The sequence below is a fragment of the Manis javanica genome, chromosome 14 (assembly GCF_040802235.1).
Source record: "Manis javanica isolate MJ-LG chromosome 14, MJ_LKY, whole genome shotgun sequence".
Classification (NCBI taxonomy): domain Eukaryota; kingdom Metazoa; phylum Chordata; class Mammalia; order Pholidota; family Manidae; genus Manis; species Manis javanica.
This window is the reverse complement of record NC_133169.1, coordinates 81,990,770-82,017,880: the sequence shown is the minus strand read 5'-3', so window position 1 is coordinate 82,017,880 and position 27,111 is coordinate 81,990,770. Positions and strand designations below refer to the sequence as shown.

The 27,111-nt window shown below is 46.5% G+C and overlaps 1 protein-coding gene across 4 annotated transcripts; it reads left to right on the top strand.

Moving 5' to 3' along the window:
* The first annotated feature begins 3,385 nt into the window (after positions 1 to 3,385).
* On the top strand, positions 3,386 to 26,757 carry VDAC1 (voltage dependent anion channel 1). 4 transcript variants are annotated; one of them, XM_073221575.1, is made up of 10 exons: positions 3,430 to 3,532; positions 8,919 to 8,948; positions 12,805 to 12,877; positions 13,418 to 13,467; positions 14,167 to 14,319; positions 14,413 to 14,465; positions 19,765 to 19,992; positions 22,991 to 23,141; positions 24,833 to 24,890; positions 25,828 to 26,757. In XM_073221575.1, the coding sequence occupies exons 3-10, from the start codon at positions 12,811 to 12,813 to the stop codon at positions 25,917 to 25,919; spliced, it is 852 nt and encodes a 283-aa protein (XP_073077676.1). In that variant the 5' UTR covers positions 3,430 to 3,532; positions 8,919 to 8,948; positions 12,805 to 12,810; the 3' UTR covers positions 25,920 to 26,757. The 4 variants fall into 4 exon arrangements, with proteins under 4 accessions (XP_036871900.1, XP_073077676.1, XP_036871901.1 ...); XM_037016005.2 differs by lacking the exon at positions 8,919 to 8,948 and having other exon boundaries at positions 3,386 to 3,532; XM_037016006.2 differs by lacking the exon at positions 8,919 to 8,948 and having other exon boundaries at positions 3,445 to 3,532; positions 12,808 to 12,877.
* Positions 26,758 to 27,111: the final 354 nt, after the last annotated feature.

Here is a 27,111-nt window from a genome sequence, read left to right as displayed (position 1 = left end):
ATGACATCTGAGTACATGTGGTGCTGACAGATCGCCCCGGAACTACTAAGAAAATGGAGCACCATCCACCTTGAGATCTTCACAATCTCCAAGCTGGACACAGTCTGCAAAGGGCGCAAGCTGAGGAAACAGCTCTTTATGTGGGAGGTGTCCATTCTCACGGCAGAGGGAGAGAACAGGAGTCTGCTCTGAATCCTGCCATCACCTTTGAAGTTTCTTCCCAGAGGTGGCACTTGGCATGCCTGCTGCCGAATGTCTCTTGTGGGGTAATACTATGTATCCCGAAAAGGAGAAGATACTCAAGCGATGCTTTTGCAGACCCATCACCCATGACATTGATTGAAGACCATCGTGAGCGAGAGAAAACAAAGCAATCCTCACTGGTAATTTGTTTAGAGATTTGTATTGAGCATGGCAGAAGACACCAGCCTGGACTGGTAAACTCAGTGGTGCCCTAGGAATGAACTTAAAGAAAAATAGTAGTAAATGCAAATCAAAACCGCAACGAGGTATCACATCACACGTGTTAGAATGTCCATTATTGAAAAGACAAGAGATAACAAGCTTCCATGAAGATGTGGAGAAAAGGGAACCTCATGTACTGTTGGCAAGAAGGTAAACTGGTGCAGCCACTATGGAAAGTATGGAGGTTCCTCAAAACATTAAAAAGAGAAGTACCATAACCCGGCAATTCCACTTCTGTGTATATATATCTGAAGAAAATTAAATCATTATGTGAGAAAAAAAATCATGTTGAGGTACAGGGACATCTGGTCCTGAAAAGAACATAGGTTCTTAGGAAGGTGACTGGCTGCTTCCCATCTTGGTAAATATCTGTAGCAGGAGCCCTATGGCTGTAAATTAGATACAAGAAAGAACTTCCCTAAAATGAAATATTCTTACACGGGTTGGTCAACCACTCCAATACTCAAAACATAAGAAAGATTTCATCTTCCCTGGATGTTGTCCATTGTTCGGCTTGAAGCCAGGAGGGGACAAGAGTTAGGAACTGGGAGAAAACCTAACCCAAAGTGGACTCAGCAAAAAGGAAATTTTTTTGGCTGGGAGAGCTGGAAAGCACAGGGGGTAGCCTGAGGCAGGCCAGGTCCCCAGGACATGACCTCTGTCTCTTTTGTGAACTGGCGTCATTCTTAGGTAATGTCTTTATTTCAAAAGCCCCAGAAGTCTGGCCTGGTCTCATTAGTCTCTCTCTATCACTAGGGGGCCACACCAAGAACAGCCCTGGAGTCAGAGAGAGAGTCAGGCCCATCAGAACTTGAGAACAGAGAGGAGAAGGATCATTCCCCTAAAGAAAAACTGTTAGACTTGGCCGGGGTTTCTTAGTTTAGAATTGCAGGGAAGGATCTGATTGGCTGGCCTTGGATCGGGCCGTTCCCAGCCAAGTCAGCTGCGGCAGACAAAGTGGAGGTCGGCAGGGAAGCCTGGTATGACAGGCTGCCTTTCTTCAGCTCTTCCCTTAGGGTTGTGGTGGGGAGGGGTCAACACTAGGCCCTGAGCACCAGATTTTTCACTGTTTTCTGAGTGCTTACTTGTTAAGTGTCTTGCAACCCTTGGAAGTTGAAGCTGAGAGGTTCATATGGTCAGTCATGGTGCCTCAAAGGGCACTCAGATGATTATATGAAAGCAGCACCTAGGGGAGCCCCAGGAAGGACCCACAGCAGGTGGGGCAGGTGTACCTCTACCAGGGTCCAGGTGGTTGGCAGCGAAGTACTAGAGTGGAGGGAGCACCTTGGTCTCAGTATCACATCTGGGCTTCACTGACCCAGGGCGAGCATCTGCTTCCAGCTTCTATGAGGCTTCCAGAGCCCATCTTCCTGCACAACCGGCTGGTCCTGCCCTGCCTCTCTGAGGTCCTGTCCTCCCAAACTCTCCTCACCGTATTCATGGGTGACCCAGCGTCGGTGGCTTTCCCTGCCTGACCTCTCAAGAGTGGTCTGAGGCCTCTGTGTGCAGTGTGGGGATGCCAGGTTGGAGATGCGCAAATCCCTAGTCAGCCATGGGGCAACTCATGGGCCAGGGGAGAGTTCTAGCACTGGCCCTCCACTCTCCAGGGCCTCAAGAGGTTTAGGAGCCCCTTCCCACATTTTCAGTGAGACCCGAGCCCCCTGGCCGCACCCCACTCCCCCAAAGCTCTCTTCTTCCTCAACACCCCGCCCCCACTGCAACGCCAGCAGCCACTTTTCCATTTCAGCTGCCTGTCCCGATCGCCCCAGCTGTCTACTCCTTTAATGTGGCACAGTTGATTGTGAGTCGATGTCCTGATTCTGTAGCCCGGTGCTGCCTCATGGGACCCCAGACGCCTCAAGCCCTGGAGAATGTTTGTTGTTTGAAAGAGAAGGCTGTGCACAATCTTCGCCCAGCCACGAATTCATTAATTCTCAAAGTTGGCTTGGGGTGGTCGGGCGGGCCTCGCGCGGGCAGCCGGGCGGTTCCGTGGGGAACTAGACCACCCGCTTAGGCCCAACAGGGGGAGCGGGAGGCACTCTGAACGTTTGATCGTGAGACGGCCGCAGGCCGCGGAAGGAGGCGGGTTCGCGGAGGGGTCCTCGGCTGACTGCACCCTGCGTTGCTCTGGCGCGGCCGGAGCCCCAGCACAGGATGTCCTTGCAAAACGCACTGTGCAATTTTCACTTCTCAAATGCTCCGAAAATGACCGCTAGCAGCTTCGCTACGGGGGAAAACTGCTCATCTGGAGCGCAAACTCGGCCCACAGGGGAGTTCTGGGCGCGTCGTCCCGGGCCACCGCAGGGCTCTGAAACCCGGGCGCAGCGTGAGGCGGGGTTCGAGGCTAGGGAAACAGCTTCTCGGGAGCGAAGCAGCAACTGTCCCGGCCGCTATTCGGTATCCACGCCGCCTCGGGCGTCCAGTGCCCCGGCCCTGGCCTGCTCCTGGGGTATGGAGCCCGATTTCACACCCCGCGCGGGCTTGGCTGTGGGAGCCCGGGGATCACCTCGTCCGTTCAGGCCACGCCCTGGTCCAGCACCGGCCTGCACATCCACTCCCAGCCCCGAGGCCGAGCAGGAGTCGCGGGAGGCCCTTTAGCGCGGCAGACACCAGGCCACAGCTCGGCGAACCGGAAGGTCCTCCTCCCGAACGCTTCCAGCCGGGCGGGATTTCCAGCCCCATGGCTGACTAGGGGGCGGGCGGGCAACACGCGTGTCCCGACGCACGCACACACCATGCGCACTCAGCCCCGCGCCGTCCTGCCGTCCCGGGCGCACGTGGGCAGCCACACGTGCCCGCCCACGCCCGTGGGCACACAAATCGCTACGGAGCCTGAGGGGCCCGGGAAGGTGAACGGGACCCTGCGCGGCAGAGCCGGACTCCGCGCAGGACTGGGCGGTGTCCGGGGCGGACCCAGGGGGCGGAGCTCGTGGGCGGGGCGCGCAGGATCGGGGCGGGTCCGCGCCGCCGCCCTCCGCGTCGTCCCGCCCCCGGCACCGCCGCTTGCTGGCTCTCGCGCTGCAGCCCCCGCGGGAGCCGCCGCCTAGCTCGCTGCACCTCCCGTGAGGTAGGCGCTGGGGGAACGGGTCGGGGCTCTGCCTGCGCCGCTGACCGGGACCCTGGGGTGTGGGAGGGGAGGAGGTGGCGGGGGGGACCGGGCGAGGGCCGGGGGCCGGGGGACCGGCCGGAGGGAGGCAGCGGGAGCGGCCCGCCCGGGCCCGGCCTGTCAGCGGCGGGCAGAGCAGGCCGCGCGCGCCGGCGGCGAGCGGGCTGGGGCGGGGGAGAGTCCGGGCACCCGGAGGCGGCCGGGGGTAGAGCCAGCCGGGACCTGCGGGCGGAAGGGCGCGGGCCGCCGCGTGGAGGCCCGGCCGACTGCTGGTCTAGGTGACCTTCCCTGGCGGCGCCCTCTGGCCCCGGTTCACGCCAGCGCGAGGCGGGTAGGGACCCGCCCGCCGCCCACGGTTGCCTGCTGGGCCTGCAGACCCGGACCACGCCGTCGCCACGCGGTTGGGGTCACTGACGACCGCGGCTCCCCGCCCCCAGCCCCGCACACCCTGTCCGGCCTTTCCTGTCCACGCCTGGAAAAGCTGGCGCCAGGCATTGCCTGCGCGGTGCCAGCGCCTTCCGGGGAAGACGGGGAGGCCAAGAGTCGACTTGGGCCGCAGAAGCCGGGCCTGGGGCCTGGACGGTAGGTTAGGCCTTGGAAAAGGAAGCCTCACTGGGAGACATGTGGCTTCCTTGGCTTTAGGTGGGATTCCTGGTTCTGTTGCTCCTTCACTTGCCAGATGTGGCTGTGCGTCCACGAAACTGGTTCAGAGCCCTTTGGATTTGAGGGCTGCAATGCTAGTAGTGACTTATCCAAGGTCACATAGCTGGGAAGATACCAAGCCTCTGTTTACTCATCTGTAAAATGGGAGCAATTATACCTCTCCTTTGTTGGGTTTTGGGTCGAATAAAATGACCTGATGCAAAGGCTTCACAACAGTGCCTGACAAGGAGAAGGCCCCCAGAAACCTTGACACTTACCCTTGAGACTTTTTGGGAGGATCTAGCCTGTCCCTAGCAGACCATTTTGCTCCACATGGTGTTCTGGAAAGGGCTCAATAAGAGTATCTCCAGTTAGTTTGAACATTATTATTAAGAATTTGGGTGCCAGTAACTTTCAGGATAATTCATGAGAAACCTTTTAAGTTTACACACAGACATGGTCAGGCTGGAGCAGGAAGTTGAAAATGAGTGCAGACCTGGGCTAAGCCTAGGCATGTACCGCTTAGGGTCCCCATCCCCTTGACCACCTCCCCTCTCCAGAGGAGATAAGGAAATGGGCTCCTCTGCCCAATATAATGATGGCAAGGCCAGGGTAGACTGCCTTCTTTCTCTGCACTCCAGCTCTGGACTGAGTTCCTACAAGGTCAGGTTTAAGCCCTGTGCAGTTTTGTTTTCAGTGCCTGGAGTGGTCACCTGGCATGTGGTAGGTACTTGAGAAGGGTCTGTGGGGGTAAATGCACTCTTTGCTTTTTACCTAGGAGTCAATGAACCCTTATTGATAGGATAGTTTTTTGCCATTTCAGCATGTGGCTTATAGTAGGTACTCATTAAGTGTTTGTGGAATTACTAAATGGGCATGTGGAGTGGCTGCAGGCCCAGACTGTAGTTCCTTGATCCTGGATATCCTTTCTGAGGGACGCACACATGTCACTCACTTTCAGAAAATAGCCTTGCCTAGCAGAGTCACAAATATTTAAAGAGCTGCAATGGTATGTATAGCCCTAGAGCAGTAAGAGGCAAAACTGTTTCCTAATTTGAAATAACTGCTTTCTCTGACTTCCAAATCATATGGGAAACTTGCTGAACTGGTGTTTCTGGACTTGCAGGGGAGGGTGACATGGGTGAATAGGATTCTCCTAAAGGCCTGGAGCCTGGTGCCTCTTTCCTCTGCGATGGTGGGTCATTGTCTTATGCTGGAATTATCCTGAATAAAGTGCTTGGCCCTGGGAGGCTGATGTCTTAGTTTTTTTTCTACTATTCTGTAGGTTATAGGCAGGAGCTATTGGTAGACACAGACATAGAGGCTCAGGACGACCATATGGTGAGGTGTTGGCTGTGGGTCTCTGGTTCTTCTGGGCACTAGATAGATGTGGACAGTGACGTACAAGCTGGTGGTAATGAAGGGTGTTCCCCTCCAATCTTTATTGGTAAGATGCTCCTGAGACACTGAAGTGCATTTTGCCCTTGATGGAATTTCTCATGGTGTGACGTGTTTAGAGGTAGTGACCGAGAGAGGCATGTATGTTGCTGAGAGCCAGCCCAGGCCTGCAGGCAGCCCCTTGGGGTGCTTGGAGGGTCTGGGCCTTGGGCTCCCCACAGACTCCTCTGGTAGCCACTGAGGAAAGGTGGCCAGTGGAATCTGCAGCTGGGCCTGGGCACAGTCCTCATTTTATGGCTTGCTCTCTGGGGGATGAGGGTGAGTGGGAATCTTTACCCAGGACTGTGCTGAAGAGTCTGGAGAGCAGACTGAGCTCACAACACATCTTGGACAAGGTCCACAGTGCCTAGCACAGGCCAGGCCACCTCCTTGTTCCTCAGCATCTCCACTGTGACTGTCATTGTCACGGTTGACCCCACTGGGGGCTTGAGTAGGTTCAGTGATGTTGAATTCACCATCCTAAGAGGGAGGGGCTGTTCCCATTTCATGAGTCAGGAGGCTTGAGCACAGAGAGGTGTGGTAATGTAGCTCAGCAGGAGTGGAATTGGGATTCAAGGCCTGGTCAGAGTAGCTCCAGCCCTGGTGCTTTCGCACTGCAGTTGCCACTCAAGGGGCCATTGTGAATGCCTTTTGGAAAGTAGAATTTACTGTTCAGAGGGAAAGTGTTCTTTTACACTTGTTAGAGTGAGGGTGTGCACAGCTGGGTGTAGACTAGCTGTCAGTGGTCAGTGGAGGCACCCCTGTTTGTTGCAAGGACACTGGGTGTCTACCAGGAGAAGGGTCAGCTTTCCCTGGGATGAGGTGGGAGGCATTCTTCCTGGACTTGGCTGGGCAGTATTCAGCTGAACAATACCTCTTTGTGGTCAGGGAGGACACTGGACCCTGTGGTTCAGGGTGACCTTTTGGCAAATGTACAGCAGCCATAATTACAATAAGAAACATAAATTAAAAACTTGAAAAAAGAAAGTCTGTAAGAGAACACTATCTTTGTTTCATACTTACAGATACCAGCCACTGTACCAAGTGCTTTTTATTCAGTCTCATTCAGTCCTCACAATGATGCTGAGTCAGGTACTCTTTCCTATATTAGAGCTGAAGAAAAATGAGGTGTAGATAGGTTGTGATTTGCCCGAGGTCACATTATCTAGCTAGTGGTGCAGTGGAACTGGAACTCAGGTTCATTCCTTTGTCTACCTGCCCAAGCACTGTCTATTTTAACCTCACTGGGTCAAGCCAGGCAGCAAGGCCCCAGGTGCCTGAGGTTAGGCCAGGAGCCCTGTGAGCTCCTGAGACCCCCACCGTGGCATGCTGCCTGTCAGCCCGTGGCTTCTCGATGGGTGGCAGGTAGGCTGCCCCCATGTCAGCTACATTCTCATGAGTCTAGGAGAAGGCTGTGTTGGTGGTGGCCCAGCTCTCAGGGTGTTTTAAAATAGAAGCAACGCCTGGAAAGCTGGCTGTCCTGTGTGAACTGTTGTGGAAGGGGGAGGGGAGGACAGCTGCCCTGGGGCATAGGCCTGCTACCAGAGTGTGGGGCATCAGCTTTGCCAGGTCCTGGAGACCCAACCAGGCACTTTTCTCCTGGGCTGCCTCTTTCTGGTGAGAAAGTGTGGGGTGTGGGACGTATGTGGAGGGAGCTCCTGATGCTATTAGCTTCACATAAGGGCTTTGGGGGCTGGGCTGGCCTCCTGCTGGGAAAGTTGTTCCTCCTGGTCCTGAGTAGGAGGGGGGGGGGGGAAGGCGCTATTGCTCTAATTTCTGGCTGGCTAGTCTAATGCTCCCCCTATAAACTGGCCCAGTTCTGTCCTGACAGATGACCTAGAATGCTGCTAGAGAAACAGCAGAGCTAAAGGCTTTCCTACAATTCCCCACTCCTAAGGGGAATCCTTGAGGGTGAGGATGAGGGTGAGGGTGACGACTGCTCTGTGGGTTGAGGTCCTTGCCGGAATCGGATGCTCACTCACCTGGGGTAGTCAAAGACAGAATAATGGGATCATTTATGGATCACAAAAGGATCAATTGCAAAGGTGTGGGCCGAGTGTGGGACACCTGACAAGGGTGTGGCCCCAAAGTCCTTTGGAAACAGGAGGGGGCCTCATAGGTAGAGGAAAGTAGTCACTGCCCACAAAGTCCTACCACGTGGGTTGGGGAGTCTGGGGGATAAGTACCCTAACCTTACTCTCCCATCTTCTGCTTGTGTCTCCTGTTGGCTGACCATAAGCCATTGATAACAGTCCATAATGATCAGCTTTTGGGGCATACAGCAGGTTGGAGGGGGACGGTGGGTCTGGAGGGGCAATCAAAGAATATCTGGAATAATGGATTGTGGTTACAACTACAATTTCTTGAGCACTCCCTGTGTGCAGTTCTTGTGTGCTCTACCCATTTAACTTAATCCTTGTAACAGCTCCTGAGAAAGGCACTACTGTTAGCCTCAGTTTATAGGTGAGCAAAATGAGAACTTGGGAGTGTAAGTGGCTTGTCTAAAGTCAAGCGGCTAGTAAAGCCTGGTGCTGGCTAGAATCTCTGCTGGGCTCATAGCTCTTTCTGGTAGTCATTGTGCCCTGCTGCCTGGGCACCTGAAGGGGCACTGTGGCAGAGTGACTCCTGCTGTTCAGGTCTTGGTCCTGTTACACCTTCCACAGCAGTCTCACATGGGCCCTGCTATACCTTTGCCTGTGAAGATGTTGTCTCTCAATGTATTGCATGTTCTAGTGCTCAGAAGATTTTTCCTCCCAACTGTTACTGAGCCTTGGGAACTCATGGCTACCCTGCTTCCTGTGTCAACCACTGCAGTGGCTGTTGGCTCTCTGGGGCACTAAGACTTCCTGGCCTGGCTCCTTCTGAGGGAGCCTGTGCAGAGAAAAGAGCATATTTCTGAAAAGGGGTTCTGGTGGGTGCTTGGTGCATGGAGAAGCCCACTCCTCTCAGTTGTATCTGACGATTGCCCTGCCTCGGAATAGACCTTGGCTGTTAATCTTGCCATCTCAGTATAATTTGCATTTGTCTTTGGAACCAGTCTAAACACCTTCCATAGAGCTTTTCCTTCTGGCACCTCCATTGCAACAGCTTTTTATGCGGCATTGCTAAGTTAACACGGCTCGTTTTCAGACATGTTGGTGGGTCTTTAAGTTTTCTGTCCTAGAAAAAAAAAAGCAGTGTACACAAACAACTTAAATAATGAAGTAGAATAAAAAATTAAATTCCTATTTTAACTCCCTTCCTTTTGTAAACCCCCTTACCTTTCCAGGAGCAGCTCTGAGGCAGCCACAGTTTACAGGTTGGTTCATATCCTTCCACACGCTTTTCTGTCCATTCACAAATGTGTGGACATGTAACGATATGTATGTAAAATGGTTGTCCTTTAATTATATGGAATACCATATTTTCTCTGACTTGCTTTTCTCATGTAGCTGTATTATAGCTAGCTTGCTTTGCTCCCACATATAAAGCCACCTCATTCTTTTTGATTACCACATGGTACTCCTGAGTTTGCAAGTACCTTAATTTTTATTTACTTATTTCCCTATTGGTTGCTCCTGGGTTTTGTGTTACAAATAATGCTGCAGTGAGCATCCTCATGTACACATCTTTGGATGCTTTGGGTGCAACTGGGGGATGGGTTCGTAGCAGTAGAATTGCCTAGGGTTGATGCATGCCCTCTTAGGCACTGCAAAGCAATTGGCTCCAAAGGGGTCGTACTATACATAGTATTCCCATTTGGTGTGGAATGGGAGTGATCACTTTCTACAGCAACAGTAGATAATGTCATTTATATTTTTGGCCAGTCTGGTTGAGTGAGCTTCCCAAACACAGATGTGTTAGTCACTCCAAAGTGGCCCACTGAGGCTCATTAAAAAAAAGTCTACTTTTGGTTCTGAGGTCAGAAATCGCAGTGCTGACTTCTGAAGGCACTTGGTCTCCTCTGCCTGAACTCAGCTCTCCTTAGGCCAAGGTTGGTGATTGCTAGTAGAGGGTGTGTGTCTCCCCACCGCATCCTTGGTGGTGCTGCGCCTTCCCTGCAGAGGGAGCTCCTGCTTCCTGGTTACATTGTCTTTTACTTAGTCTCAGTTGTCAGATACTAAGTTTCTCTTTTTTCCTACTATAAAAGATACTTCGATGCTCATTGTGCATTACTCATTAAACAGACATTTATATTGAATACCTGCTATGTGCTAGGCCTTGGCATCTTTGTACACATAGCTTTTTCCATATTTCAGATACATTTATGCATGACAGGCTCTGAGATGCTTAGAGTTCAAGGGTGTGATTTGGGGGTACATATGCATTTGTGGGGGTAGTGAGGGTGCTGAGAACAGAGCAGCCGTCACTGCCAGGCAGCTGATGAATCAAGGATATGTCGCCCCAAGATGGAGGTTATGTAAGTGTTAGCACAGACAATGGTGGATGATATCCTATCTCTCTCCTCTGAGATTCCACTATGGGCTGGATTTTCATTCCTCACTGGAGTGGAGCTTGCATAATCTGTTCAAGGTCTTGGTAATCTGTTCAGGGTTAGCCGGGGAATGGTTGGATAGATAGGCAGGTAGGCAGTGGAGGGGAACCAGGGACTCTTGTCTCCTGGTGTGACTTAATGGTCCTGAAGTCATCAGTGACTGTAGGCAGGCCTGCCCATCTCTCACTTCCCACTTGTCCTTGGGAACCGTGCTTTGCCTTGAAGCCATGACCCAGGCAGAGACCTGGGGTCCAGCCTTCCCCAGGCACCCTTCTGACTTCCATCTGTCCGGGGCTGGCTGCCTTGACCATGTCAGGGTGCCCACCTGCACGCTCAGCCTCTGGAGGCCAGGCTTCTGAAGGGAACTGGGGCAGGTGCTGCAGACTTGAGCGGTGAGCAGTTTGGAGCTGATCCAGGTAGAGGGAGGGGCCAGGGCCAGGGTTCAGCCTCCAAGTCAGTGCAGGCTGGGTGTTAAGTAAGAAAACAGGAGGCCACGTTCTCTTCCCTCTAGACCTGGACTGAGAAAACATGACTAGAAATCATTATTCCTACAATAAATCAGTTTTTGGAGCAGGTGCTGAGACCTGTGTAAGACGGGCGTTTTCTGGGTGCTATAAGAGAGCTAAGCTGCTCAGAGGCACAGTTGCCTCAGGCCTGACAGGTAAATGCAGCAGAAGATGAGGCTGGGGAAAGAGGAAGACTGCACAAAAACGCAGAAGGGGAAAGTCACAGCCCACAGCGGTGGGCACCTGCAGTGAAGGGGGAGGCGGCCCCTTGCCCTTGGTGGTGGGTGTCGCCTCAGGTCCAGGTGGGTTTGGCTCCACTCAGCCACTGGTTTCTGGGCATCTTCCCTGCCCAGTGCTGAGCTGGGCCACAGGTAGAGCCTGGCCCGGTCTCAGCTCCGTTTGCCGTCCCAGCTTCCTTGTCCTGGGATGGTCATCTGCTTAGTGGCCATGTTCTTTAGGGTGATGCTTGCTGTGGGTGGAGGGTTTGTTGACAGGTGGCTTTGCTTTTTGGGTGTTAGGGATTAGTGATGAGGGAGGTCATTTGGGAAACATTAAATGTTGAGTGTTCTACCTTTTCCCTGAGGGGTGGACCAGTCCAGATGTGAAAGCTGCTTGTGTCTGGTGAGGCAGGTCCTGGGCCCTGTGGTTCAGGGAGGTCTTAGCTGACCCAGGGACTACTTACCTTCTCACCCTGGGCTGAGTTTGTGCCCCAGCTGGCGAGGGTCAGCACGGAAGAGGGGTGCTTGGTCCACATACCTGTTAGCTGTTGAGGGGGTGGAGATCGTTCTGGGCCCTTTGCTGAGATGTTTTGCGGGTTTCCTCGGGGCGGGGTTGTTCCTTTGCTTCTCCTGGGAAGGACCAGGCTCATCAGGGGCTGGGCATATGCCTTACACAAGAGGGTATTTCTGGAGAACCCAGCTTTTTTCTCGTCTGTGTCTGGAGTGGGTGTGCCTGTGGGTTTGTTTTCAGTGGAAGGGCAACAGGTTGGTGGAGGAGAGTCCCCAGTCTTGAGAGAGCCAGTGGGGGTAGCTTGAAATAGATCTTTCCCCATGTTCTTTGTGCCCAACTCTAATGTGGACTGAGTTGCCCATGGTTGCAGTCTGATCAGGTGCAACATGTAGACTCAATTTAGGTATATGTACTGTAATTTAAAAATGAATGGACCTGTCCTTGGGTTAATTTAATTCCTGGCTAATTGAAGGTAATGGTTTTGGAGATGCAGAAGATGGGCTGTCTCATGGCCCCTCTCCTCCTGGGTGAAGCACACAACATATGCTATCCTAGATTAGGATTTTAGTTCTGTGTTCAGAACATGTCAAAACAAAGCCTCTCAGGGACTCAGTGTGGTCTTTAGAGCAAGGACTACTTGAAATACTTGCCTTTGAATAATGAGATATTTAATAAATGCTTGTTGACTGACTTAGTGATATGCAGTAATCCCAAATAATACTTTGATAGTTGGTTTTAAAAATAGTCACATTGGAGCTCAATAAATGTTTATTTAAATTAAATTTGGGGGAGCATGTGGTTGCAATTCCCTCCATGTGAAGAGTTGCCCAATTAGTTAGGCTTTACTCTATCTCTGTGAGGAATATGATACTCTGAAAGTGCATTCCCCTAAAATGCAAAAGTTTTGTGAAGAGTTGGGTCCATTCTGGCACATAGTAGGTTCTCCATAAATATTTGTTGAATGAATATAGTCAGAACCATGTGGAAAATAGGTTACCATGAAAAGCTCTGATTTTTAATTGATGCATTTAATAATGTCCTAGCAGTCAACATTTTGTAAGAAGGTATGTTTTATTGGTGAGAGTCTTGCAATTCAGTTAAGTAGCTGGCTCATAGGAATGTGTTTTTGACAATTAAGTAATTCAACAAATATTTACTAACTCCTACTACCTTCTGGGCCTGTGCTCAGTGCTTGGGGGTGCAGAAGAGAAGAGGTCTAAAGTCAGGCTGATCTGTTGTCAACAAACATTTATTGGGTGTGTCAAGCCCTGGCTGCAAAGGAAATACGAGACAACACAGGCTTCTCTCTCCATACCTGGGAGAATGAGGCATCTGGAACTCTGTGCTGATGATTTTTATTGGTTGTTAATTATATCTAATAATTTTTATGGTAGAAAGTTAATTTCTGTAATTACCAATGTATTCTGATAGGTCTTTTATTGTAGCAGAAGATGGCTGTGCCTCCCACATATGCTGATCTTGGCAAATCTGCCAGGGACGTCTTTACCAAGGGCTATGGTGAGTGTTGCACAGAGCGGGCTTTCCGCTCAGACTGGGATGGTGTGTTTGGGATTTTACCCATCACAGTTTGAGAGAACTGGGTCAGTCAGCTCTTAGAATTTTTCACGTCAAGGGTAAAAGGTATGCCGTCTATGGCTAGTAACGCAGTTTTGGTTGTGTGCGCCATAGGGGCAGGTTTATGAATTGCTGCAGGCAAGTGGACATTTTTGTTTCCTCTCCCAGGCGTGGGAGCAGCTCTGTATATGCTGCTTCAGTAGAGTATGGTTTCTAAATGTCGCCTGTCCTTAGGCACATGCCCATGCTGTCAGGAACCTTTCTGTCAGACTCTGCAGGGAGCACAGGTGGGGCACCAGGGGAGCCTGTGCCTGTTGTGTCTGTCAGTTTCATGGTACCTGAGCTCCGCACATGGGCAGGCAGCAAACAGTGGAGACAGGCCCTCCACACCTGTGACATTGTGCAACAGTGTCAGGCGGGGCAGAGGTGCTGCTCTAAGGTTACGTACTTAACCTGTTAACAGTTACTGTCTTCTGTCTTTAGGATTTGGCTTAATAAAACTTGATTTGAAAACAAAGTCTGAGAATGGACTGGTAAGTTGTCTGTCCCCAATGGAGCATGGGGATTATTATAGATCAGCAAATAACTGCCATGTCCTGGGTGGCAGTCAAATAAAAGGACTTAACTGTGCCAACTTGTGGTCATTACATTCATTGTATTTTCTGTGGGATGGGTGGTCCAGGGACCCCCTCCCTAAGGAGGTCCCCAATTCAGCAGCTGTTAATACTCACAGGAATAGGGAGCAGGCCTGATTCATTTTTCCTTGTGTTTTTTATTTCACAATTGACCTGTGTTAAATGCCACATAATTATTTTAAAAAAGTAAATCTCAGTAGTCCCTTTTAGACTGTGCACATGGTGGTTTTTGGAAGGAAGAAGTTTTGGGTTGAATTACTGTGGTGTCAGCTATATCCAATGCTTTTGCTCTGTGCTAGGCTGGAGGCTGCCTGGCACCAGGAGGAGTGCCTTCTTGTCTAGACTAAAGTTTTACAGGGGAGGCAGGAAGCTAAGCTGTCCTGATAAAGAATTCCCCGTAAGAGTCCTTTAATTAGCAGACTCCTATAGCCCCTTCTGTACTTAAATATCTAATTGAATTATGGAATTAACCTTTGTCCCCACACATTCAGGGTCTCATTTCTTGCATAGAGGGAAGGAAAGTCTGTGTAGGGTGGCATGATGCAAAGTGAAGTGCTGGTGTGGAGCAGGCTGTGACTCTCCCTCTCTCCTCTGAAGGAATTTACAAGCTCAGGTTCAGCCAACACTGAGACCACCAAAGTGACGGGCAGTCTGGAAACCAAGTACAGGTGGACCGAATACGGTCTGACGTTTACAGAGAAATGGAACACAGACAACACACTAGGCACGGAGATTACTGTGGAAGATCAGGTAATGGTTGCCTGCAAAAAGTCAGTTTTATTACTGGACATCTTTGGGCCTGCCTTATGACTAAACCTGCTGGCAAATTTCTTTTCTGTTCAGCTTGCACATGGACTGAAGCTGACCTTTGATTCATCCTTCTCACCAAACACTGGGTAAGAATCTCATCTGTTATCTCTGCAAGGACATTCAGCAGTGTTTTATAGTAAGGTTCTACACTGTCTGTTACTGTTCTCTCCTCAGCTGTGGAGGGCCTCAATATTTCTGGCCCAGTAATGCTCCATTTTATGTGAGTGAGGCTACTGGTAATGTAAGTGGCCAACACACAAGGGCAGCAGGTGACACTTGGAAGCTGGGGCTAACCGGTTACTGTTACCAGCGCCATTTTTGAGGCTTGGAGGGACTTACCCCAGCTTCCCACTAGTGACACTGAGAATGTGTGGGCTTCAACTGCAGGGTGGTTCCTGCGGGTGCCCTTTTTGTCTGAGGCCTCTGGCCACACGCTAATGCTGCTTGATGGTTATTGGGCAGATCAGGAGGCAAGATGGCATGTTGCTGTGCCTTAGCTCCTGGGCGCTTTTCAGAGTGAGGAGGTGGAGTTGTTCTCTTTTCGAGTACACTTATGTTTTTTTTCTACTCAGAGTGTGGGTCTCCTCAACTTGGGGAAGTTTGTTTTGCATGCTGTTGGATGGCATGTACTGAATTTCATTTTTTAGTTTTTTAAAAAAATTGTGGTAAGATACACATAAAATTTACCCTCTCAGCCATCTTTAAGTGTGCAGTTCAGTGGCATTACGAATTTCACTTTTTTGCCATTCCCTATTATTTTCCTCTCTCTCTCTCTCTCTCTCTCTCTCTCCTTCCTTTTTTCCTTTCTGACAGATGTTTACTAGAGGGACGGTCTCCTGAGTTGAGGCCCTGTACTGTGTGTATGGTGACTACAGGGGTCTGGGCAGACAGGGCTCTTGCCTCTGGAGGTATAGTCTTTTTATAACTTCGTTATGGATGATCTGAATGCCATTGGCCAGGAACTGAATTTACTCTTGTTCTCATCTCTGTTGTAGTTTCTCCTGCAGGAGCATTTGGTCTCATGCTTGTCTACTTCCCCCAGGCACCCTGCTGTGATGGGGGAAGTTATCTGGAAAGACCCTTTGATAGGCCTAGGGGGCTGAAGGATATGCCCACATGCTTGAATTTGCTGCCTAGGATTTTTGCTTGCTACCCTGAGATGGCACACACTTTGGAATTTGTAAGGAATTTCCCACTACCTTTGGGAGGTTGCAGAGAAGTCTCCAGGTCCTGTATAGTAATATGCTTAAGAGGAAAGGTTTTTGTTTTTGTTTTTTAAATTTAACTATTTTAAAATAATTTTATACTTAACATATATAGAAATGTTGCACAAGTAACATGTGCAGTTCCCTTACATTCTACATCCAGTTTCTCCTAATGTTAGCATTTACGTAATTGTAACATAATTATCAGAACCAGGAAATTGGTGTTGATATTATAGTGTTAACTAATCTCTTGTCCTACTGATCTCCTATTTCTGGTCCATAATCTAGTTCAGGACTCTACATTTACATTTAGTCTTCAGGTCTTCTTTGCCTCTAATCTGGGACATAGTCTTACTTTGTCTTTTATGACCTTGACACTTTTAAGGAGGATTGGCCAGTTATTTTGTAGAATCTCAGTTTGGATATATCTGATGTTTCCTCATGGTTAAACTCAAGTTGTGCATTTTTAACGACCACAGAAATGATGTGTTGTGTCTGTCCTGGTGCATGATATGACGGGGTGTATATCAATATGCTTTCTTACTGGTAAAATTAACTTTGACCACTTGATTAAAGTGGTGTTTGCCAGGTTTCTCTATAAAGCTACTCTTTTTCTCTTTGTAAGTAATAAGTATCTTGTGGGAAATACTTTGAGACTTTGCAAATATTCTATTTCTTATACTTTAACTCACTATATTAACATTCATTGGTGATTCTTGCCTGCAACAAATAGGTTTGGCAAATGGTGATCTTCTAGTCCCATTATTCCTGCTTCATTTATTAATTGAGATTCAACTGTGAGGAAGAGCTCTTCTGCTTCACTTACTCACTTAATCAATTATTTATATCTATATGGATTCATGGACATTTGTTTTATTCTGTGGGTTATAATCCATTACTGTATTTTGATACTCATGTTGTCTTGGATGTGGCCATTGGGAGCACCTTTAAGTTGACATCCTGTGTGTTTTTGATAAGACCCTGTCTTTTTTTTTTTTTTTTTTTTGCATACCTTCAGAGGCTGTATCAGGTTCATCCTCTACTTGGTCTTCTCTAGTTCTACTGTCAGTCATTTCCCCAAGGAGCTTTGGTTTCTTTTATTGAAGAATGGTGTCTAGAAACCAAGATAGTGGGTGTAAGGTGTTCACATTGCTACTGAGCATTTGAGGAAAGTTTGGATGACTTGATGAAGATGGAAATGAAAGTTGGCTTTCCAAAGTGATTGAGGGGTATAGTCAGGGAAAGCATCCTCCTGCCTTCTGTATGTAGCTAAGCATAGGCCACCTCTAATGAGAGTGCAGACCTCGTCTAGGTACCAGCTCATTAATCCCAAATCAGAGTCAGGCCCCTCTCAGGTGCTTGTCACATTAGTGCTCCTGTTAAATAGCTTTAAAAAGACCCAACAGTATTGGAAAGAGGAAAAGCTCTAAAGGTGGGAAGTGCTGCATTAGAGCATAATCCTGCAGAGAAACCCGAGTAACTGCCCCAGCACTCCCTAGAGACCTGGTGGCCATGGCCAGAACCCAGTGGGACAGTATGTGGAGGCGCAGTGTAGTTGGTCTTGTGTGACTGGGGGCATCACTGGTCAGAGGCCCTGCCACCAGCTCATACTTCGTGGTCAGCAGCAGCATTCTACCTAGAGGTTGTAAGATGCCCAGTTTTTACATATATCCTTGTCTCCCTCTCTTTCTAAATGTCAGCCTCCCAGCAGCTGTCTTTTCATTCACCACCCCACTCGGATTGATGCCAAATGGATGAGCCAAATCCCAACTTTCCCCCCAAAGATCAGGCAGACCAGAATTAGTTTGAGTTTTTCCTATTGAGAGATGATTTTGTTGTTACTCCTTCTCTTCAAGCCTGTAAAAGTGCCCAGCAGCTAATATGGATGAAAGTTTCAAGTTTTATTGTCACTTGGGAAGGTTGACTTTATTTTCAACTATGACCCTTGAAATTTTTGTTCAGAACTTGGAATATTTAACCTTTAAATGTTTTATTATAGCATATTTCAAACAAAGAGTGCAGAAAAGTATATTTAACTCTCATTGTGTTCCAATCACCCAGCTTTAATAATTGTCAATACATGGCCAATTATGTTTTATTTATATATCTAATTAAGCCCTACCACCCTCAGATTATTTTGAAGTAAATAACAGATATCATATAGTTTTATCTGTAATTATTTCAACATGTTTATTTAAATAAGATTCCTTTTAAAAAAGTATAACCACAATGTCATTAGATTGTAAAAAATCAATTGTAATTCCTTAAAATTGTCAAATCTATAGTTTGTTCAAATTTACAAGATTTAATGATATTTTTTTTATAGAATCAAAAATTGTCCATGCCAAATCGCAAAAACTGGTTCATATGGCTCCTATATTTCCTAATTTTTAGATTCCCCTTCTCTGTTTTTGTGCTTTTGCCATTTGTTTGTTAAGACTAAATCATTTGATAGAGTACATTTTGCTGTTTATATCTCTGTGGTGTCATTTAACTTGTTCCTGTGCCTGCCATATTTCTTATGAATTGGTATGTCTAGAGGCTTCATCACATTTAGATTCCATTTGGGATAGGGATGGGGGTGGTGCTAAAATATAAATGTGCTATGTGCTTCCTTTGGGGGTGCATATAGAAGGCCCAGTTTTCTCTGTGTATTTTGATGCCATTCATAATCCACTCATTAGGGGTTACAAATTGGTGATAACTATACTTTTGTCATTCCTTCTTCATTTATTAGTGGAATATTTCTATAAAGAGGAGATTCTTATCAACTCTTTGGTTACCTTAGGATACATTTAATATAGTAATAGTGGCATAAATGTGGGATTCCTTTTTTATTGACTGTTTCTAGAATAAATTGGTTCTCTAGTCTCTAAAGATGGCTGATGTGTGTGTTTTGAGTGTCTAAAGATGGCTGATGTGTGTGTTTTGAGTGTCATTATGGGCTCCTAGATTTGAACACAACTGTTTCAGTCCATTGCCCATATTAATCTTAAGGATGCTGGCGTTGTCCCACATTTGCAGCCTGTGAGAGCCTCTTCAGGGCAGCTCCCAGGTCCTTTCCCAGGCCCAGGAGTCTGTGACAGCTTTCAGCTTCAAGCTTACCTCGCACATTTCCTGCCCTGGACTGTAATCCACTCTTTCTCTGAGGAAAACTGGTTCCCTTTGGAGGGAATGGTATTTAGGGCCCACAGTCTGGGTGCTGGGGATGAGGCTTTAATCTCAGTGTGAGTGAAGCTGGGGTGGGCAGGGCTGCACAGGCCTTGAGCCTCAGAGCAGACCTGGTTTCTCCTGTGGTCCCTGGTAAGAAGGCAGCTTGCAGCGGGAGATGTCTATTTTGTAGCTGAATGACTGAAACGATCAGGTGAAAATAGCCTAAATTTTATTTGAGAGCTGTGATCTTGTCTCCATTGTTGACTTTTGGTAAAAAGCATGGTGGTAATATATTTATGCAAGTGACATGACTCACCTACCCTTCCTGAGGAATTCTTCATCTTGAGCAGTGGGCAAGGGAAGCACTGGTGCAACCCTCAAATCTGAGGCCAGCAGACAAGACTGGGATCTCCTGCCTCATCTGGTCAGACAAGGCTTGCTGACCTCCATGACTGCAAGGCCCCAGTTCTCTGACATAAATATTCACCGGGATCTCATGAATACCAAATTTAAAGCTGTTTTAACTGTTGTAACTCCTTAGAAGGGATTCTTCACTAAGTGAGCCACAAAGCAAGATCACGGTCTCCCTAAAAGCTGCTGTTTGGATAGTTGCCTTCATGACAGATATACTGTATCTTTTTCCACAGACACGAGAAGAGCAAAGACCCATCTGTTCCCTAATTACATGGTGGTGTTCTAATAAACGCTTGTGTGGGCCACTAAATTAAGCATAAGAAGGAGATAACAGAAAATTACTTGCTTTTTTTTTTTTTCAAGTGATTTTTCAAGCTTTTCCTGCCTGTGTTCTCACTTTGTTTTTGTGGCACCTCTGCAGACTGGGTTCCGATTGCAAAGAGGCTGTGTTCAGTCTGTAGTGGTGCAGCAGCTGCTAAAGGGAGCTCTGGGGTCCCAACTGGCCCCCTAGGCCCAATATTTACACTGAGATTGTTTTAAAATTTGTATTTCTTGGCATGGTTGTTGCAAGGTGAGTCAGCTTCTAATTTTAATATAATTTATTTTCCTTCAGGAAAAAAAATGCTAAAATCAAGACAGGGTACAAGCGGGAGCACATCAACCTGGGCTGTGATGTGGATTTTGACATCGCTGGGCCTTCAATCCGGGGCGCGCTGGTGCTGGGTTATGAGGGCTGGCTGGCTGGCTACCAGATGAATTTTGAGACTGCAAAGTCTCGGGTGACCCAGAGCAACTTTGCAGTTGGCTACAAGACTGATGAATTCCAGCTTCACACCAATGTGTAAGTGCACAGGAGTGTGGGCGAGAGTAGGGGATTGTTTCTTGTAGCTCAGTTTTTAATCACTGGAATCAGGTGAGCCAAACAGCTTGCACATGTTTTTCTGTTTCCCACCTACCCATTTCGTGAAGTAACTTAGGGTCTTCCTATTCTGTGAACAGTAAGTGTTGTCACTGGTACATACAGAATGACTGATCATTGCCAGCAAGGGCATGGTGTCAGTCCAGAGGAGTCTCCGTCCCTTCCCTGAAGCTTTATGACACTGGAGGTCTTCTCAGTTTCAATTAACAAAATGCAGAAGCTGTTGCTCTCTCTCTCTCTTTGTATAGTGTCCAAGGATCAGCTTGGTGTGCTAAATGAAATGTAGACATGGCAGACAAATTAGGAGATGATTATCTCAGTTAAAGATAGAGTATTTTTTCTGTACGGCAGAGCGCTTAAAAATTTATTAACTACTGAACAGTGTAGTGAAGGGCTGACAAAACTACAAGTTAGGTTTGAGAGAGCCCCTTGTAATCAGGCTCGAGAGTTGAAGTAGAGTGCTGATTTAGGTTAAGAGAAACAAAAATGTCATCCATAAAATCCCTGTAGACCTGAACTCACCTGTGGCACATGTAGGGTACAGCTGCACCCTATTTCTTTCTTTCCACTAGAGGTCACTACAGAAGTGATTTCTTAAACTTCAAAGACAAGTAAATAGTGTTAGTGTCTAAACTGACAATATTTCCATTAATAAAATTTTTGAGGAATTTTATACAGTGGTCCCCCTTATCCTTGGTTTCAGTTATCCGTGGTCAACCACGGTCTGGAAGCAGATGATCCTTCTGATGTGTGGTCAGAAGGTCAGTAGTAGCCTAATGCTAAGTCACAATGTGCACGTCACTCACCTCACTTCATCTCATCACATAGGTATTTTATCATCTTGCATCATCATCAAAAGGGTGAGTACAGTACACTAAGATAATTTGAGAGAGAGAGACACCACATTCACATAACTGTTATTACAATACATAGTTTAAATAGCTCTTTTTTGTATTGTTAATTTTCTACTGTGCCTAATTTATAAATTAAACTTTATCATGGTATGTATGTATAGGAAAAACATACTATATATAGGGTTTGGTACTACCTGCTATTTTAAACATCTACTGGGGGTCTTGGAAAGTGTTCCCTGTGGTTTAGAGGGGACTACTGTAATTAATCAGTTGATATAATTAGCATAATATAATGGATCAATATAATAAATTTGGAGTCTTTTGCAACTATAGAGTCACAGGGAAACTAGAGACAGTCCAGTACTTGGGGTGGAGGCGGGGAGGGTATGATGCTAAGATGGTGGCATGAGGGAGTTTGGGGTGAAACTGTTGTGTATCCTGATTATGGTGGTGGTCACATGAATCTGTATATGTGTTAAAATTGATAGAAATGTACTTCCAAAAAAGGTCAGAAAAGGTAGGTAATATACAAAAAAGTCAGGAAAAAAATCACAATCATTGAAGTGTTTTTTAAATTAGAGTTTTGACTGAAATGGAAAGTACTTCCTTGGTTTGGAATTGGGGATTGGCTGTTAGCTATTTTCCCCACATACCTGAGGTTCAAGATTTTTAATAGGTGGACATGGTTTATCTTTGGAACTGACATGGAAACAGCAGGCACAACTAATCTGGGTTTCCCCCGTGCCTGCAGAGGCCTAGATGTGTAACAGACTTCTTTGTGCCTCCTATAGATGGATTTCCACAAGTTCTCTCTGTTTATGGTTTTGAGAGCTCAATATAGGAAGCAGTGTTGCTGGTTTTATAATATACTGGAAAATCAGACGTTTTTAAAAAACATACTTAAAACCTAGAAAATTTTCCCATTTGAGTTGCACCAGTAATTCAAAAATCTATTACTTTTGACAAGCACAGGTGGACAAATCCTGTGGCATGCGTGGACTTTCTGAAGAAGTCAGTTTCCCTGTGCATCAGGTGCTGCCTGGGCTCTCTCAGTACTTGCTGGAAGCACAATGTCTTTCCGGCCGAATTTCTGGAAAAACAAGAATTCAGAATGTATTTAATGAGCATCTACTTTAGGGAGAGTGTATTGGTGAAGAGCAGAGTTTGCAATGAAATGGCAAAAATTTGTTCTTGGGTTAGTGAGTTCTAAGCTCTTTCTAATACCATTTCCACTGGAGATGCTCAAAATGATGAGGCAGAACTATGACTGTTTCTTTTCTTTCTTTTTTTTTTTTTTTTATGACTGTAAGGGAGGGGAGGGATTATTCCTCGAAGCTGGAGTCAGTATAATATAGTGTGTTTGGAAGAGAGGACGGAGTTTGGCCAGCTGGGTTTCATTCCATTTTTGAAAGATAGAAACACTTCGTCATGGAGCAAGTAGTTCATTTTCACATCCCATTAGGACTGTAAATGTTGCAGCGGGGCAACAGTATGCGCAGGTGGGCAGGTCTGAAATGTAGGTTAAGCTCTTTGGTAATTGCTGCTCCTCCAAGGGTCAGTTCTGGCTGTGTCTCCCTGGTGGTGGCTGCAGCTAAGAACTATGATCTGCCTTCTGAGGAACATGAGTGGCCCAGCCTCTCTTGCCATTTCTGGCCATGTTCTGTTCTCATTTGCTTCCTCTCCTCACTTACCATATTTATGATAGAAGCATTTATAAAAGTAATAACATTAGCTGCAGTAGAAAGAAATCACTCAGAGTCCAGAATCTCAGAATAGAAGTTGTTCCTTCTGTTTTAGAGAATATGTTGGAAGCAGCCTTCAGGTTCTGTACAGCTGGGGCAGCCGGCTGAGCGGCCTTTGGGTGCTCCAGGGACGGGTTAAATAGCCCTTCCCTTCCTCACAACCTTCCTGGCTCTCGTGTCTGTTCCATTCATATCAGTGCCTGTAATTTGGTACGTATTGTGTGATCAGTTAAATCCCTTGCCCCCTGTTAGATTTGGGCATCTTTGCCCAGCTTCAGCCCACCTTCCCAGGTGGCTTGGCATGTGTTCTGTGCTTGTTTGCAGAAATGATGGGACAGAGTTTGGTGGCTCTATTTATCAGAAGGTGAACAAGAAGCTGGAGACGGCAGTTAATCTTGCCTGGACAGCAGGAAACAGCAATACTCGCTTTGGAATAGCAGCCAAGTATCAGATCGACCCTGATGCCTGCTTCTCGGTGGGTACCTGTGGGATAATGCATTATCCATGCGCAACCTGAACTCTTAGGTTGGAATCTCCTTTCATAGATTTTCTAACTGGCAAAGAGTTAAAAATGAGGAAAACAATAGTAATAGTATGTACTGTGGGGGCCAGGCACTGTGTGGGGCCCATTATATGTGGATTAACTGAGTGCCGAACTCTTTCACAACCCATCTGAGGTGGGTGCCCTTTTTTTTTTTTAATTTTTCCATCCCTGTTTTCACAAATGGGGATCTGGGAGCTCAAAGAGGCTGAGTAACTTCCCCAAGAGCAGACGCTTGGTAAGTGCTGGAGCGTGGACTTGACCAGACTGGCTTGCTATGGAGTCCTCTAAACAGTCCCTATTTATGCTGCAGACTGTAAAGAGGGTTACTTTGAACCCTAAGGTTTTCAATATTTATTCTTCTCCTCATTTTTCAGTCTCTTGTCCAGCTCCTATATTTCATATTAAGAAATCAGGCCCTGGCATTTTCAGTTGGCATCTTACCTTGCAGACCGTGTGACATTGCTCATGGACCCTTGGGTTGCTACACAGTTTTTGCTTTAAATCCTGTTGAGTTCATCTGTTTTGTCACAGGGCACTGCCGCCTGTACCCCTTTTGGGGTGGAATGAAGAAATCTTGCGTTGCAGGATGGTTTCTGGGCTGGTTTGTGTAATTTACAGACAGTGCACTTTAAGTCTTCTGAAATGGGAACTGAATTTCGCTCCCTTAATGTTAGATACTTGAAAACAAAGGAAAAGGGGCCTCATTGTTTGGATGGTATGAACAAAAAGAAACGGCTAGATGGTGCACTGACTGCCAGGAGGTCTTACTTCCCCTGCTTTACTCTTTCTTAAGGGAAATGTCAGGTCTGAAAACAGCATTTGAGCAGGAAAACATGCACTTTGACAGCTCCAGCTTTTGCCAGGACTCAGTGTTCTTATGGCTTGAGCTAACTCTGCATCTGACCCCTCCTTACTTCACCAAAAAGGGGTCAGGAAGAGGCCCAGATTCCCCTACAATTCAGGCAGAAGAATGAGGGCAAATTGTTATTGACTCAACTGCTTTAGTGAACTTAATTATTAATCATATTCATTAAGTGCTGAAAATAAAGTGAGTGGCTAAGTCTTTCTTTTGCTCAGTATGCATTTTAAATTAAGGCTTGCTAGCCCAGAACTTTCTTGATGTCACTATGACTTCTGCTTTTCTTTTTCATGAAGAGAAAATTCCAAGAGAATATTCTGCCTAAAAAAAAAAAGTCTCAAAACCCATCTCACGTTTGCTGTTTTCCCTGATGCCAACAAATAGATCTTGAGGAAATCTATTCCTACAAGGAAGGCTTTTATGTGTCTGGTCGTAAGCGGGTGTCCTTACCTGTTATAACTTGAATACAGACCTACCCAGTATGAATGGAATTAGGCATTCATACCTTTAGGAATCAAATGTAAATAACTTCCTTTGAACTAAAAATTTTGTTGACTCATTGAGTCTCCCTTGTGAAACCTAGCTCCCAAATTGGATACATTTCATATTGAATTTAATGAATCCTGTAAACAAACTGATCATGAAAAAAGAGAATTTGATTCTGAAGTTCAGAGTAGGTTGGTTAAAAAGCTCTTACTCATTTTAGGGATGGAAGTGTGAAATAGTTAACATTTTTACTCTGTCTTGTCTTTTCCTTGACTAGGCTAAAGTGAACAACTCCAGCCTGATAGGTTTAGGATACACTCAGACCCTAAAGCCAGGTATGTGTTAGTTGTGAAAATTAATGAAATTAGTTCTTTGTTTTTAAAAAAAACCTGTGGAGCTGGTTTGCTGCTTTATGATATTTCGTGTAACATGGCACAATGTAAATGAGCATATATAAAGTTTTATAATTAGATGTGTATACAGGAGTGCAGAGTCATTATAAAACATTTGGAAATGAGAGAAGTAGTAAGTAGAATAAAAGGCTGAGGCTAACATACTACATTTTTGGTTATTTTCCATCTTTTTTTTTTCCACTGTGCACCTAATGCTTGATAATGTATTTCCAGCACATTCTTACTACAAGCTCATAAATCATCCCCATTGTAAAACTGGTTTGCAGGTTTTCCCTGCACAGTTGGCTAGGCCAGTCCACAGTGTGTTAGAGCTACAGGAGGTAATACCACCTTGGGATTAGTCTGGTCAAGTTGGGTATCTGAACCCTGGAAATCTAAAATCTTGATGGCAGAATCAAGTTATTCTAGGGAAAACATTAGTTAGTTGTGTCTGTGTGTGTGCATGCTGGGAATGCCAGTATAAGACCTTGGAGTCTGATTCATGGTTGGAATTTCATTTCAAGGTGGTATTGCTAAAGAACTTCCTGCATGGTGCCAAAGGTAGAGAGATTAATTGTAGCAGGGGACAAAGAGAGGAAAAAGGAAAGTAAGTCCCTCAAGTGGATTTGGGTAAGCTGTGGAATAATTATTGTTTTATAAGCTCATTCTAGGCTACCTGTTAATTAGTCAAATGGTGTTAAGTCACAGGAATTGAAGGGCCATGTGGTTGTGCCCCTGCTAGTCACACACAGCTTGAACAGGTCCTGAATGTGGTGTGGTCTTGCCACTGTGCTTGAGCGCTCCTCAGTGTGTTGCTCTGTCTTCTCTCCTCTTCCCTCCATCCCTCTCCCTTTGCTCTCTCTGATTTTTCCCCTTGCAGGTATCAAACTGACGCTATCAGCTCTGCTGGATGGCAAGAATGTCAATGCTGGTGGCCACAAGCTTGGTCTAGGACTGGAATTTCAAGCGTAAACGAATATTGTACAATTGTTTAATTTTAAACACTTTTGCAGCAGAGCTACCTTCAGATTTAGTGTACCTTTCAATGTTGTACGTCTGGAACGCAAGTATTGCTAAATATGTTAGACTTCCAGGTTAAAGATGATTCAGCTTTAAGGTGTTACCCTTTCAGAGGTACAGAAGAAACCCAATTCCAAAATCGGCCCTTTCAGCTGTGGACTTGGGGGGAACTTGGTGGCCCCTCTAGAGATGTCAGGTTTCTTTTTTAATTTAGAAATGGCTGCAAGTGGAAGCTGGTAATTTGTAGGCACTTTGTAAATTTATATTTAGTAAATGAATGAAATTGTGACTTACTGAGAATTGAATCTTGGTATCATACCCTGAGGTCACTGATGGTGTGTATAAACTCTTCTGAAAGGGGCTTTTTTAGACAGATCTTCATGACCTGATTCTACCCCAGTCTATCAGCTCTTTTACATCAAAAGTAGTCTGCAGGGCGTGGTAGCTGTATCTTTTGTGCCATTTTGGGGTGGAGAAGGTGGATGTGATAAAGCCAATAATTCAGGACCTAATTCCCTTTCATGTGATTTTTTGCTCTTGCACCAGAGTATGAAATAGCTTCTAAGAGCTCCAGCTGCAAGCTGGGAAGCCTCCGTGACTGTAATCACATGGTGACAAAACTCGGAATCTAAATTGGACTTCTGTTATATTTTCACCAGTCTGTTTATTTTTTAGCAGTTTAATGGGTACATTTTAGAGTCTTCCATTTTGTGTGGAATTAGATCCTCCCTTTCAAATGCTGTAATTAACATCACTTAAAATAAAACTTGAATAAAATATTGAAACTTCATCCTTTTGTGTTTACTTATAAAAGTCTAAATAAATGGCATTTGTTTGGGCAGGATGTGTGTGTGTGCGTGTGATATTTTTGGTTTTCTGTTGCTGCGTAACAATTCCCACAATTTATTGACCTAAAACAGCGCTCATTTATTTAGTTCACAGCTCTATAGGTCCGAAGTCCAGGCCTAGCATGGCTGGGCTTTCTATTAAGATATCTCAAAATGCTGAAGTTAGGATGTTAGCCAGACTTCTCATCTGGAGCCTGGGGGGCCTCTCCCAGACTCACATAGTTGTGGCAGAATTTAATTCCTTGTAGGATAATGGTCCCTGTTTCCTTGCTAGCCGTTAACTAGTGGCTGCTCTC